At 48.1% G+C, this 12,872-nt stretch overlaps 2 protein-coding genes across 2 annotated transcripts in view; one reads left to right on the top strand and one right to left on the bottom strand.

Moving 5' to 3' along the window:
• lyrm4b (LYR motif containing 4) overlaps nucleotides 1–1,158 on the bottom strand; it is a 42,391-nt gene extending 41,233 nt beyond the window's left edge. The window contains exon 1 of the mRNA XM_005750620.2: nucleotides 963–1,158. Within this exon, the coding sequence (XP_005750677.1) occupies nucleotides 963–1,048 (86 nt within the window). The 5' untranslated portion in view covers nucleotides 1,049–1,158. The remainder of the gene's footprint in view (nucleotides 1–962) is intronic.
• fars2 (phenylalanyl-tRNA synthetase 2, mitochondrial) overlaps nucleotides 664–12,872 on the top strand; it is a 90,759-nt gene continuing 78,550 nt past the window's right edge. Inside the window, exon 1 of the mRNA XM_013915284.1 lies at nucleotides 664–766. The gene's annotated coding sequence lies outside the window, so the exon portion shown is untranslated. The remainder of the gene's footprint in view (nucleotides 767–12,872) is intronic.

Here is a 12,872-nt window from a genome sequence, read left to right as displayed (position 1 = left end):
AGACACAGACAGACAGACAGATCGATGGATGTCGGGCTGACAAATAAAAATCATCCTCAAACACACAAAAACACGCAGGACTGTTGGGCTGCCACTCCATATGAAGGCTAAAATAATGGCACTGACCCACGGCTCCAAACAAAGGTGCTTCCTTCATGACTTCCTACAGCAGAGGAAACGAGGGAGCGTCCTTCATGAAAGGAGCCAAGGATGGAAAAGATCCTTGGATCACCTCCTGTCTGCAGCTGTTAGAAAACCTGACTTTTAAAACTAAAGTTCACGGTGAGTTCAAGGTCCCCGTTACTTCTGCCTGCAGTGAAACTGAATGGAGGCGGAGCTACAGTGCAGCAGGAGGAAGTGTGACAAACTTCAGATGTAGCCTTGTCGTCTGTACTCTATATAGAGAGATGACAATAAAGTTTACTTTGAGGCAATTTAGTCACTTCCTGTGAAATCCCAGCCTCAGTGACATCACCGCCCTGCCTCTCTGTCATGTGACCTCCTGTCGCATCATCTTCAGGACGCAGTTGGTTCCAGATATCAGAACTAATCCTGTCACCAGCGAGACCAGAGCCGGTCCAGATGCTCCGAGACAAGGAGGAGGGATGTGGCTCAGTGTCAGCATCTCTGACGTGTCTACATCAGGTCTCCTGGTCACCTGAACCCATTAAGTTCAACTTTGCAACAAGACACACCTGCGTGCACCTGCCTCCATCACCTCCGCCTCCATCACCTCCGCCAGACACTCACAGTGCAACACGTACAGGTATTAAACGACCGTTAGGTTCACACGCTCACCCCCTGAGGATGAAACACCTGAGCGCCTGCGTACTCACGCCCCGAACCTGCAGCCTGAGCCCCGCAGTCACGTGACCCCTAACCCGTCAGCACACCCAACGTAAACACAGGCGCGAGCGTCTCCCGCGGCTACCAGCGGGGGCGCGCACGCGGAATCGTCTCACCTGTAGTTGTATGACGGGAACTTCGCGCTCTCTCGGAGCATCGTCCTGTACAGAGACATCACCTGCGATCGTGCAGCCGCCGCCATGCTGTCTGCGACTGCGCAGATCCTTCCGCGACGCTCTGAGCTGAAGGACCCGGGCACGAGGCTGACCGAGGAGCGCCTGCGCAGAAATACGAGACGCCGGCGGATTGTTTTCCGCTTCCGCTTTATCGGTGTGACCCCACGTGACACTCTAAGCTGTGAGTGTCACAAAGAGCCTCGCGCTCACAGGAAGTTTAATTTACTCTGACCTGAACTCGCAGTGATCACGCAGGCGCGCTCCCGACGCCTTCACAGCATCCGGCGCTGGAGTGACAGGAGGTGAGTTCGCGGTGCTCCTCTAACCTTTCATAACGCACGTGAGCCTTTAAATCCACGTTCATGAATGGACCACAAGCTGGTCCACGAGCCCCACTGTGGGACAGCAGCATACCGGCCCACGCAGCGCGGAACTTCCACGCTCAGAGGGCTTTTTACGGGTCAGCATGGCAGCTGCTCACCTGACAGCTGGGGACTCTGTGTGTGTGTGTGTGTGTGTGGGGGGGGGTTGGCGGCACAAACAGGGGCGTGCACGTGGCGTGTGACCTTCCTGTGGGGTTATCTAAACCCTCCATCAGGTCTGACGTCACACACCTGTAGCTGACACGCTGCTCTGTGGTGCTAACTTCTTCCTCTGACCTTTGACTACTCTGACGTCATTAACCAAGAGTGACCTCCTGTCAGTCACCTGGTCTGTTACCATGGTAACTGACTCAGAGTTTCAGCTAAACCTGCTCCGTGGACAGAGAGGCAAGATTATATTTCATTAAAACAAAAACAAATGTTTTCCATGTCCAGCCTACAGGCCTGTTAGTCAGACTGTACCTGAGGGCAGGCGTGTGCGCAGGTGGTGCTGTCGGTGTGTTGTCCTACTGCCAGGCCTGGTGGTGTAAACCTGTAGTGATGGGAAGGTTGCTCCTGGGATGCAGACTTCCTGCTTCCACACGCTGTAGCCGAGGTGCCGACGACGCTCTCGGCTGTACGTCTGTAGATGTTTGCTGAGGGTTTCGGTCGTCGTGCCAGATGTCGTCAGCTGTCTTGGAAAGTAAAATGTTTAAAAGTGCAGCCTTTGATGGGATTCCTTCAGAAGCTGCTGGATGTCGAAGAAAAGCTCACTGATGTTTGTCCCGGGGAATTTAGGGCTCAGCAGAACACGGAGGGTGGAAACCTTTATGTCCTCGGGACATCTGAGGAAAGAGCCTGTGTGGCTGCTCGGAGCAGAAAGAGGGATGCAGTGAAAAAGCAAAACAAAACTGGTTTGAGTGGTCTGAAAAGTCTCATTATGTACCAAGTAAATACACTTTCTGCTTAGTCTGTTTCTGTGTTTGCATGAAGTCCACTGGGTAGATTCATCCAGCCTGGTCCATCTGTGTCTTCTTGTCTTTGGCTTTTAATTTGTTCACTGCTGAATATTTACAGCAGACATTAATAAGTTATAAAGAAAGTAGACGTCTCCTTCCACGTGTCCAGTAGACGTTTCTGTTTTTGACACCTCTGGAATATTCATCATCCGTCTGGATGTGGATGCATGTCAATATTTCAATAAACGTTTTTCACATAATTGATCAAATATAGGAAACGCCCCATCCATATACAAATATTTGATTTTGCACATGTTTACCAGGTGTGAACGACTTGTCACCCCAGCCGTGTAATTCCACCTGAGGTTGGGAAACTTAACTCCTCCCCTCTCATAAGGCAGGTAAAGTAACGTTCCTGTTATTCCAAATAAGCAGCTCGTTTCTCATCACAGAACAAAGCTGGTTCTGGTGGTGAAATGTCTGGAAGTAGCATAAACATTTAGATAAGATCATCGATTTTATAATGTTTATTCGTCCAATCAGAGATGAAGGTCAATTTGACCGCCGGTTTAATGTTTCCATGATGTTTAACAGGAGATCTTAAAAAAGTACTTAATTTCTGGAGAATTTTGATGCCTACGTTCATGATGGGTCCAGTTGGAGTTATTAATTTTAAAAACTCTCCAATATCTACAGGTGACCTCACCGGACTGGGAATCATTTAGTTATGTCTGTCCTGAAGAATAATATCTGCAAACAAAGCAATAAGGAGGTGTCTCCCTCACTGCTGTGGCCACAGGCTCTGCTGCAGTGATGGAGCACAGCTCTGACTCATCGCTGTGAATCAAGAGCTTCTGAGATGTTGTCGTTAGTTGGGATTTGTGTGTAGTAGTTGGATCCATCTGAGGAATGTTTGAGCTGATCCGAACCTCAGAAGCAGTTTCGATTGTGAGTGCTGGATATGTATTTAGAGCTCGCACTGCTGTGTTTTTCATTTAACATGTTTGGAAGTCTCCTGACATTATGACAGCCCTTAAACCTCTGCTGGTCTACAGAGAGCCTCATCTTTGTGCAGGAGCTGCCCTCGGTCAGGCTTTGCTGTGGTTTTAGGGTCATTGTAGATAATCTCAGAGTTCCAGTTTCTATCATTCTTCACACACGTCGAACTTCTCTTTAAATGCTTGCTGACTGCAGCATGGTCACCAATCACAGCCACATTTTTACTCGGGGTTGTAACTTCATCGATATTTAACAATCAACATGTCTGCTTGTGTCATTTGCTGTCAGTCTGGGTGGATGTGTCCACTGCTGGCTGAAGGGTGGAGTTAGTCCCTCCTGTAATGGTGTAAATGTATTTTCTGTGATAGGATGTTACCTTTGATGAGCTTTGCAGTTTGATTTGTCTTGGTTTAAGGACGGCCCCCTGCAGCCTGACTGTGACAGGAAGTGTGAAATAGCCGGCCTGTTGTCACCCGTGTTACGTGTGATGTGGTCACGTGTGTTTCTTTATCTGTCGTAGGCTTGAAGTCGTCCCAGCGCGTCACGTTGACACTCAAACGTCACAGCAGAGAGCTGCATGTGATAAACTACTAGATCACAGGGAAACCTCAGCTGCACTTGTAGTTTTCAGAAACTTGATCATTATGTTTGCATAAACAGGAGCTAACGTTCATGAGAGGCGTGATGTCACTTCCTGCAGAACGACCTCCGTTTGTATTTTGGATCTTTTCTTCTTTGTCTGATGGATTTTCTGTTGGTTCTTCTTCTCCCGATCGTCTGACGCGCTGAGACGAGGCTGAGCGTTAAAGTTTACACACAGTTTTATTGAAAGTGGTTTGTAATTCGTCCTGTGCGTGTCGGGACAGTTTCTGGACCATGTTGGAGACGATGTTCTGAATTTTTACTTTATTGCTTAAACTGTGAAGTCCGAGATTACTGGAAACTGAAAAAATGATAGTTTTTAAAACAAGAAATGGTCACGAAGGATTAAAAATATCCACGAGGTGTTTGAATATTTAAATATGGCGTCCCAGCACCGCCTCAGACCGGCTCTGATCTCTGTTTGTTTCTTTGGCTTCATCTGCTTCTCCGTCAGGAACGCCGACATCACCTCTTAGCAGGAGGATGTTTAGCCTCCTTCTTCCAGCTGTTCTCCTTCACTACATCCATGACCCTCCCTCCTCTGCGCATGTCCAAACATCCGTCCCTCTGATGGACTCATTCCATCTCCCAGTGAACATGTGAGCGTCTTCAGCTCGGCCTCCTGTCCTGTGTGACTCCGATGAATTTGAGTGTGCTCCTAAAGGAGCCGTGATCATTAACACCAGCAGTCGGTGTTACAGCTCACTGATATCAGCTGAGCCTCTCTCAGGCTTCCCTAACAAAGCCGTCAGACGGAGTTCCTCACAGGTGAAGTCTGTGGACGGTGACGAGGCGTTCGCTGTCTTCTCTGCTGCTCGGTTTGCTGAGTTCAGACTGGTTTAGCCCTCACAGTGTCTCTGCGTGATTAGAGACGGCAGGAAGTGAACAGAGAGGATAAATGTGACTGTTTTTAAATATTCTGCAGATGCTGTGAACTCGTCGTGTAGTCAAAGCACAGCTTCAAAGGTTCACTCGCAGCTGCCGACACAGCCTTCAAACGTCTCCTGCAGGACAGCGGACGCAGAGACGTTCACGGGGACGGTATCGTCAGAGGTGACGTCATTTACAAACGACAGACACGGCAGGTCGTCATGGCGCGCTGCTCGCAGACCACCTCAGCCCTTAATGCAGACTAGCTGCTGCAGAGTCAGGCTGTGTGAGCGGAGCTGAGGGTGGTGCAAACGTGACGTAGTCGTCGTTTATGGTCAAGAAGAAAAACTTTAGCTGTCCATCACATCTGATGTAACCGTCAACGCCACCACTCCCACCCTCACTGCCTGACTCACATCACTGAGCGCGCTCACAAAGATGGACGTGTGCATGTGCGTGTGTGCGTGTGTGTGTGTGTGCGTGTGTGTGTGTGTGCGTGTGTGTGTGTGTGTGCGTGTGTGTGTGTGTGTGTGCGTGTGTGTGTGTGTGCGTGTGCGTGTGTACAGTATGATCTTTAGCAGTGGATGTGTGAAAGGTCACAGACTCATCCTGTTTGTTGATGCCCTGCTGTCTTTGAGTGTAAAGGTCAATGACACTGCTGTGTGTGTGTGTGTGTGTGTGTGTGTGTGTGTGTGTGTTCATGCTGATGTGTTAGTTTGTGTGTTTGTTACAAAAAGAAACAGCTGACGATATCGTTGGTTGTCATCTCTGTATTTTTAGTCCGCTGTGTGCACACGTGGGTGTCTGTGTGTGCGCGTCCTGTACGGTGGTCTTTTGGAGCGAGCTGATTGGCCCCTGACTGCACGTTGTGGTGTTTTGGGCAGAACGTGACGCGTCGACCTGGAGCAGCTCTTCGCCCTCCTGCTGCTTCTGAAACGTTCATGAATCTTTGTTCTGATTCGAGCTCAGACGTTCAGACCCAGAAGCAGCGTCTCCTCCAAACAGGCAGTGAAAGAAAGTTTTGGCTTTGCCTTGAAAATCCCGACTTTCCATGATTTGCCTGATAAATTAGCTGCTTTCAGCTGGTCTGAAACACAGACTGTTGAATCTCTGAGGCGACGGAGGAGGAGAGTGAAGGTCCTCGCCGTGGCGCCGACTGATGGACGGCTCAGCAGGAGCTCAATAATGAATGCTTGGACGTCGGTCTTCTCTACTGAGGTCGGAGGTCAGCGGTCAGGACAGGTGGAGTGAAACTGTGTTGTGACCGCAGGCCTGGTTGTTTCTGCTGAATGTCGTCCTCGTGCTGAGTGTTTCCAGGACCGAGGCTTTGATGTCTGAAACCAGAAACTCGGCCTGGGTCTCCACACCACGCACCGAGCAGCAGCGTGGCGCCCACACATTACATGCGTTCCCATCTTCAATAAGCATGAAGCAATAATCCTGAGCAAAAAGAAACTCCGGAGCACTGATGGGTGCAAATATAAATGCAAAAAGCATGAATTTGAAAGGTGTGCAAACTTTCTGCAGACTTTGGGAGAAGTTCGTTTGGTGATCAGGCAGGCGTGCAATCCTCGCCTCGTCTCAGGCCTAACAAAGCTGTCTGCGTGGTGCTGCGAGCCGCTGAGAGCGGAGGAACTCCTCGCTGAGTCCGTATGAGTTTGTTTGAACTGTCGGCCGCTTCGCTCTCACCTTGAATCACGCTGTGAGCTGCAGATTGAGTTTTCACTCTCCGGCTGCTTTCTGCCTGGCGGATCAAGGCCCCCGACGTTCCTCCCATCGATCGCTTCCTCCCGCGTTCAGAGCGGCGGAAGAATCCGTCTCGGACACATCAGCCCGTGACCCGAAACTGATCACTTCCAATCCACCCACCCACCCCTCCATCCATCCATCACCTCCACTCCTCAGGCCTCCTCTGCACCTGTAGCCTGAAGCAGCTGGACAGGTGTGTGTGTGTGTGTGTGTGTGTGTGTCCTGCATCCACTGCGAGTGTTTTCTCTTCATTTTTATCGACAATAAAAAGAAAATAAGAGAAAAACCCAGACTGCACCCAAACACATCAGCGGCTTAACTAATGATGTGAGCTGACATTTAGCCAAAGTGCTGAATAAAACATGAGCGGCTCACAATTTAAAACCACTGAATGTGATAGAGAAACTACTTTCCAAATTTCCTGAATGTCATTCCAGGCATTAAGTGCAACAACATCGGGCCTTTGCATTTATTTCTGAATGAATATTTTATGGCTCTGACCTCCGTCGCGCTGCACGCAGACACATTTACGGCGCCGGCTTTCCTGGGATTTGGCTGTATTTGCTGTGTTTAATGTCACACTCGGGCTGCGGGGATTGAAGCGAGCGCGGCCGATGTAAACAAACCCGATCTCTGCTTTAATTGGCAGAAAAACTGGAAGTAAGCGTCAGAACGAGGTGATGCTTTGAAGTGTCGGCGAGAAGCTGGAGAAAGTCCAAATCAAAGGGCTGCAGGAAGTGGACTGAAGGGAACATCTGCGGCGATGATTCACACTTTATTCATGATGATAAGTTCCTCACACGGTCGGGACACACAGGAGACCGATCCACGACAGCGGGATTAGGCGTGGGTTTAGTTCGAGCTGACGCTCTGTTAGCCTGCTGTGGTTAATGATGAGAGCACAGATGTTAGCATCGAAGCTTAAAATGTACAAACTAACAATCAGTTTCCTTTTTTTACTCCTGAAAACATTTCAGCCAGTTTATTAGTGGAAAAACAACCAGTTCCTCTAATGTCCACTTGAGGCAGACTGCAAAAAGTTTGCATTATTAGGGGTGTGGCCTCTTTGACTGACAGGTGGCTGTAGCTGCTAGCTGTCTGCTAGGCTACACCTCAGCTAACTGAAGTGGACCGCTGGAGTGTGTTTGCGCTGTTATTGGTCGGTTATCTGACCAATAGCATGGCTGCTGTACTAACAGATGATCTTGAACCAGAGGAGCCGCCCTCTGCTGGTCATTAGAAAGACTGCAGCTTTGACACTTCAGTGTTAGCTTCACTCTTAAGGCACAGAAGATGCAGGCGTCTCTTTGTATGTACACAGCAGAAAGAGTAATAAAGAGTTTAATGGAGAGAATATTGGAAACCTTTGATCCATAAGGCAAACATGTGGACGACTACACCGTGGACCCACACATGATACTGCAACTTAGGGCTGCACGATTTTGCATAAAATGAGAATCACGATTTTTTTGGCTTAGAATTGAGATCACGATTCTCTTTTCCAGTATAAATATTTATTGCACTTATTAACTGCACATCAACTTCGTAACAGTTGAGACTGAACATAAAAACAATAAATAAACATAAAAACAACAAATGTCTCACGTTTTGTTGTTGCCGCAAAATGTTGTACTGCTTGAAATTCCGTCTCCACCGTTGCTCGACGCTGCGTGTACAGAGCAGGTAGTGCAACAATAGAAAAATAGTTGCGGGACGGCACTGTGTAGCGTTTGTCTAGTGTGTTGATCGTTTTCCTAAATCCCTCTTTTTGCACAGTGTTGATGGGAGCCATATCTTTGGTCAGGTGTAAGTGATAGCCTCCGTAATGTCTTTGTGCCTGCGGGAGTTCGACGTGTATAGGGAAGCGCTGTATAAGGTTCCCGTTATTGATGTTTGGGTGGTTGACCGGGACGGTTTTTCTCCTGTCACTTTCTCGTCATCCCTGACGTGCTCGCCGTTGTTTTTTCCTGCTAATTTTAGCATCACACAGCACAGCTTCTGTATCACGTGGTATAAGGCTCCGCCCTTGTCATTTGTTGAGCAGGAAGAGTGAGCGCTTGTTTTCATGCAGAGTACGTCCCGGATCAAAATGCGGTACAATCGTCGTCATCTTTTTTTTTAATTTTTTTTTTTAAATCGTCATTTGGAAATGAGATCGCACATAAGTATGAATCGAGATCGCGATTTTCTAACGATTAATTGTGCAGTTCTACTGCAACTCTAATTGAAAAGGCTCGTGAGGCTTCTTTGCTTTCATTTTAATGTCAGTGTTTATCAAAGTTGTGGTGTTTAAGTATGGGACGGAGCATATTTGGCAGGTTTGTGGAGTAAATGTTCAGTACCAGCTGAATTCAAACCCGGGCACGTCTCTGCCGCTGTGACGGCGCTCTTGAGTTGGGTGAAACCCAGCACTGAGTGTTTTTTCACTCACACATTCAGAGAAATATGAAGGCATGAGGTCCATCTGTGTGAGTCTAAATGAACCCAGCTGGCTGCTTCCCTCCATCCTTCAGCGATGGAGGGAGGAGAGGAGATCAGAGCCGCAGCCTTCATTAGCTTTCATTAATAACACGGGGGCCATCCACATCCAGCTCGCTGCCTTCGCCGGTAATTACCATCCATCGTAGATTTCAGCCGGGGAGACATCGCCTCTGGGTCTCAGAGCGGCTGACTCTGTTTGTTGGGCCGCTGTTTGCTCCCAGAGAATACGTTTGGGAAATGAAAACAGGTGTCCTAAAGGGAGCAAACCATAGTCCATTAATGCAGGATGCGATGTAGCGGCAGGTTTTGTTCCTGATCCGAGATCTGAGGAATCTGAGGTGATATCCACGTGTTTTTGTCTTTCCTACAAACTACAGCACCATCACTGCCGCTGGCCAATCACGTCGCTGTGATGTAATAACTTTGCAACTTGTGTAAAAAGAGGGAGAAGTTTGATCTCAGGGATTCTGGCAGAAACACTTCGGTCTGTCAGGTGAGGCAGCAGGTAGTGTTGGACGAACGGATCAGACTTTCACCTGGGAGGGTGGGGTTTGAGTCCTGAGAGATGCAGAAAGCCACTCATCATTGATTATTTTTAGTTGACTTGATTGATTCGATTTGAATTCTTTCAGCTGCAGTTTGGTTGGATTTAGGAAGCTTCTAACAGGAACACAGTCGGGTGGTGGAAGGAGATCTTTGGGAGTCTCCTTTATGCTGATGACTCGCCGTCGTCAGTCTGTGGATGCAGGGTCTTCCATCACTGAGACATCCATCTTCACTGGACGAAATTCAGCCTGTGGTGCTGATGTTGTGGGGCCATCCTGGGTGACACGCCTCTGCAGCGCCATGTGGAGGGCGAGGGCGGGACTCCTGTTGTGTCCGTGGTGACGTTTTCTCCTGAAAATCCCAATTGTTTTCAGACTTTAGTTGTCATTTTGTCATTTTGCTAAAAAAATGTTGAGAGTAGAATAACACAGAGCTCAAGCTTCAGTGAAGCTGCTGAATATCAGAGTCTCAGGTTCATTTAAACCAGACTTACTGTTGTGTGAGTGTGTAAAACTCTACTCACTGGTTGCATCTCACGGTGCTGGCAGCAGGAGGTGACAGTGAAGTGACACTTTGTTGATTCTGTTTGTGGTGGAGGCCATAAGTGAAGCTTTTTAAGGTAGACACAAAGGGCCATATAAAATCTGACTTAGGGCCATGATTGGCCCCCAGGCCAGACTTTGGACACGCCTGCTCTGCACAGTATTTGACTGTAGAACAAGTGAAACAGCGCCCCTCTGAACCTAGATGGTAAAACGTGGTATTACACTCTCACAGGAGCGCAGGAGGCTGAGCTTGCGTCCCTTGGTGAGGAGAAAAAAAGTCGGGCATTTAAACCAGTTAGCTGGAGTTATTATGGTGGAGATTTGGTGCTTTTACCAAATGATAATGTCACTAACTGAAGGCAGGCTTCATACAGAGATGAAACTGTGAACTGGCACTGTGGGATTTGGTGCTAGAGCTCATCTTCAGTCTTTTCCTGTCCATGATTTCTGTTTGGTTCATGCTCACTGAGGTCCTGCAGGATTTAACAACCTTAAAAACTAATATCTGAGGACTGCGTGTGGGTTGGACAGACTTTTAAATCCAGCCTGAATGCTGCTGATGTGGAGAACTGGAGGAAATAAAACCCATGAAGGCATGAGGACGGTTTCTTCTAACTTTGCAGCTTTTCTGTTGGACTGCATTCAGCCACATGTGGTAATCAGCCAGCACCACGGGCTGCAGTCATAGGTTACTGGGAGAGACTGTGGTGGTTTGTGGCCTGGTCTGTTGTGTTGCACACTGAACACTGTTTGTGTATCTGCGGCACATACAGCACAGTCTGCTGCTTGTTTTGAACACTGCAGGTGCTTCATCCTGTGAGCTCTCTTTAAGAGCCGTGTGGAGCAGTGGATCAGCGCTTTACACAAACAACCAATCAGCATGTGTTTTGTGGCGTTACTGATGCATCCCTGCAGTGTAAATTCTGGTTTTGGTCTCCACCAGGCTGTGTCCTGCAGCTCTTCTGTGTCTCCAGCTGAGCAGGATGCACTCTGGAGTTGTTTTCCCTCTGCAGCCCAAGCAGCACCGTGAGAGTGCCGACACCATACAATAAACTGAAATTCATTATGAAGCTCGTTAGGCCGTCCAGCTCCTGCCTTATTGCTGTTAGATCTCTTCAGACCCCTCAGCACCACAGATACCTTTAGCCTTTGATGCGGCTAAACTGGTGCAGGTGTTTCAGAGAGCAGGGTGGACGGGCCGCTGAAGCCTCCCGACAGGTGACTCTGCTGTGATCTCAGATAAGCTTCGGCTGTAATCAGAAATAAAGTGATAAAACAAAAAGCGGCCCAGCAGTGCATTATGTTTTACTGCCCGCCTCTGAATTCATTAGTGCTTAATTTGAATAATAAAACAGTAAAACCTGAGCGGGTAAAAACTTGGACATCAGAGAGCTGCAGCCAAGGTGATTAACTGCTAACGGCTGTTTCCGTGGCTTCGCATTAGAATTAGCGCGTGTGCAGCTCGTTCATGGACGTGTGAAGCAGCGGCTCTGGATCTGCTCTCAGGAGGTGGTCAAAGCTTGTATCTATGCTGGCTGTGAGCACCACCAGGGTCACAGTGTGTGAGGTCAAACATAACAGGTACAGATATTAAAGGTGGGCGTAGCTACCACGATACCTGACACTGCCACCTCTTTGGGGGGAATTATTGCAAATTTGACACACCTGATGGGAAACACTGGCATGTTCGTTTTGGCTTTAGAGGGAGTCGCGCTGCTCATAATGCTGTCCCAGCTGTTTCTTTTTTCCTATTTCTTCTCATTAGCATCACTTTTTCCTTTTCTTTGTTTGCCTTTCCTGTCTCTGTTGCTTTTCCTTTTCTTTTTGGTTTCTATTTAATTTCTAACGTTAAAGTTCTACTTCTATTCTCTGCTTTCTTTAATTCGTGCTTTTTTCCTTCTCTTTCCCTACTTCTTGACATCATGAAATCAAACTCGTCTTTCTAAAAACATTCAGTCCTTGAGCTCATGAGTTGAGTCTTTGCATAAATTGGGGGCTCGTCCAGGATGCTCTGGATTATGTAGAGGCTGAGTTTTCCTGTCAGCTGACAGCAGGATGATTTGAAGTGGTCACTGTAATATCTTGAGCAGGTTGTGGGCTCTGAAGTGTTTTATAACCGTCCGTGGTGGAGGATGTAACTGAGGTGCACTGCATGGTCATATGGTGGTGTCATCATTTCCAGCTAAAGAATCAAACTGAGGGAAGTTAAAGGCAGGAAATATCATAGAAATGAAACAGTTTGATGTCTGATGGAGAAGTTGCTCCAGATGTGGGCTTTTCCTCTTTCAGTCATTTATAGGGCTTTGGAGTTGACGTCACGCCGCAATGCATTGTGGGAGCGCGGCGCCATTTTCGGGGTCTACAAATCAAAACAAACACACTGTGTTGGAACGACGACTACAAGAAAGATGCTTAAAAGCTGCTCAAAAGAGAATGAACTGTATAGAGACCGATTGCGTCCAGAGGCGAAGCGGCGGTACTTGCAGAAATAGCGTGCATTGGAAATGTGGACACGTATGAAATACGGCCGTGGAGTAGAAACCCTGAAGACCAACCGCTACTGACGTAGCCTGACATATTTTCGTACCTTGTCTGTGGAGTCAGCGCGTACAAGTCGTCATTCAAACAAAGGTAAGTCAGCTCGAGTACTGCGTGTGAAATGCGTTTGATTTCCCTGCAAACATTCACATTAGTGCA

This window comes from Pundamilia nyererei, unplaced genomic scaffold (assembly GCF_000239375.1).
Source record: "Pundamilia nyererei isolate P.nyererei 1_Seehausen unplaced genomic scaffold, PunNye1.0 scaffold00281, whole genome shotgun sequence".
Lineage (NCBI taxonomy): Eukaryota > Metazoa > Chordata > Actinopteri > Cichliformes > Cichlidae > Pundamilia > Pundamilia nyererei.
Note: the sequence above shows the minus strand (reverse complement) of the source record. Positions and strands in the feature narration are given on the sequence as shown.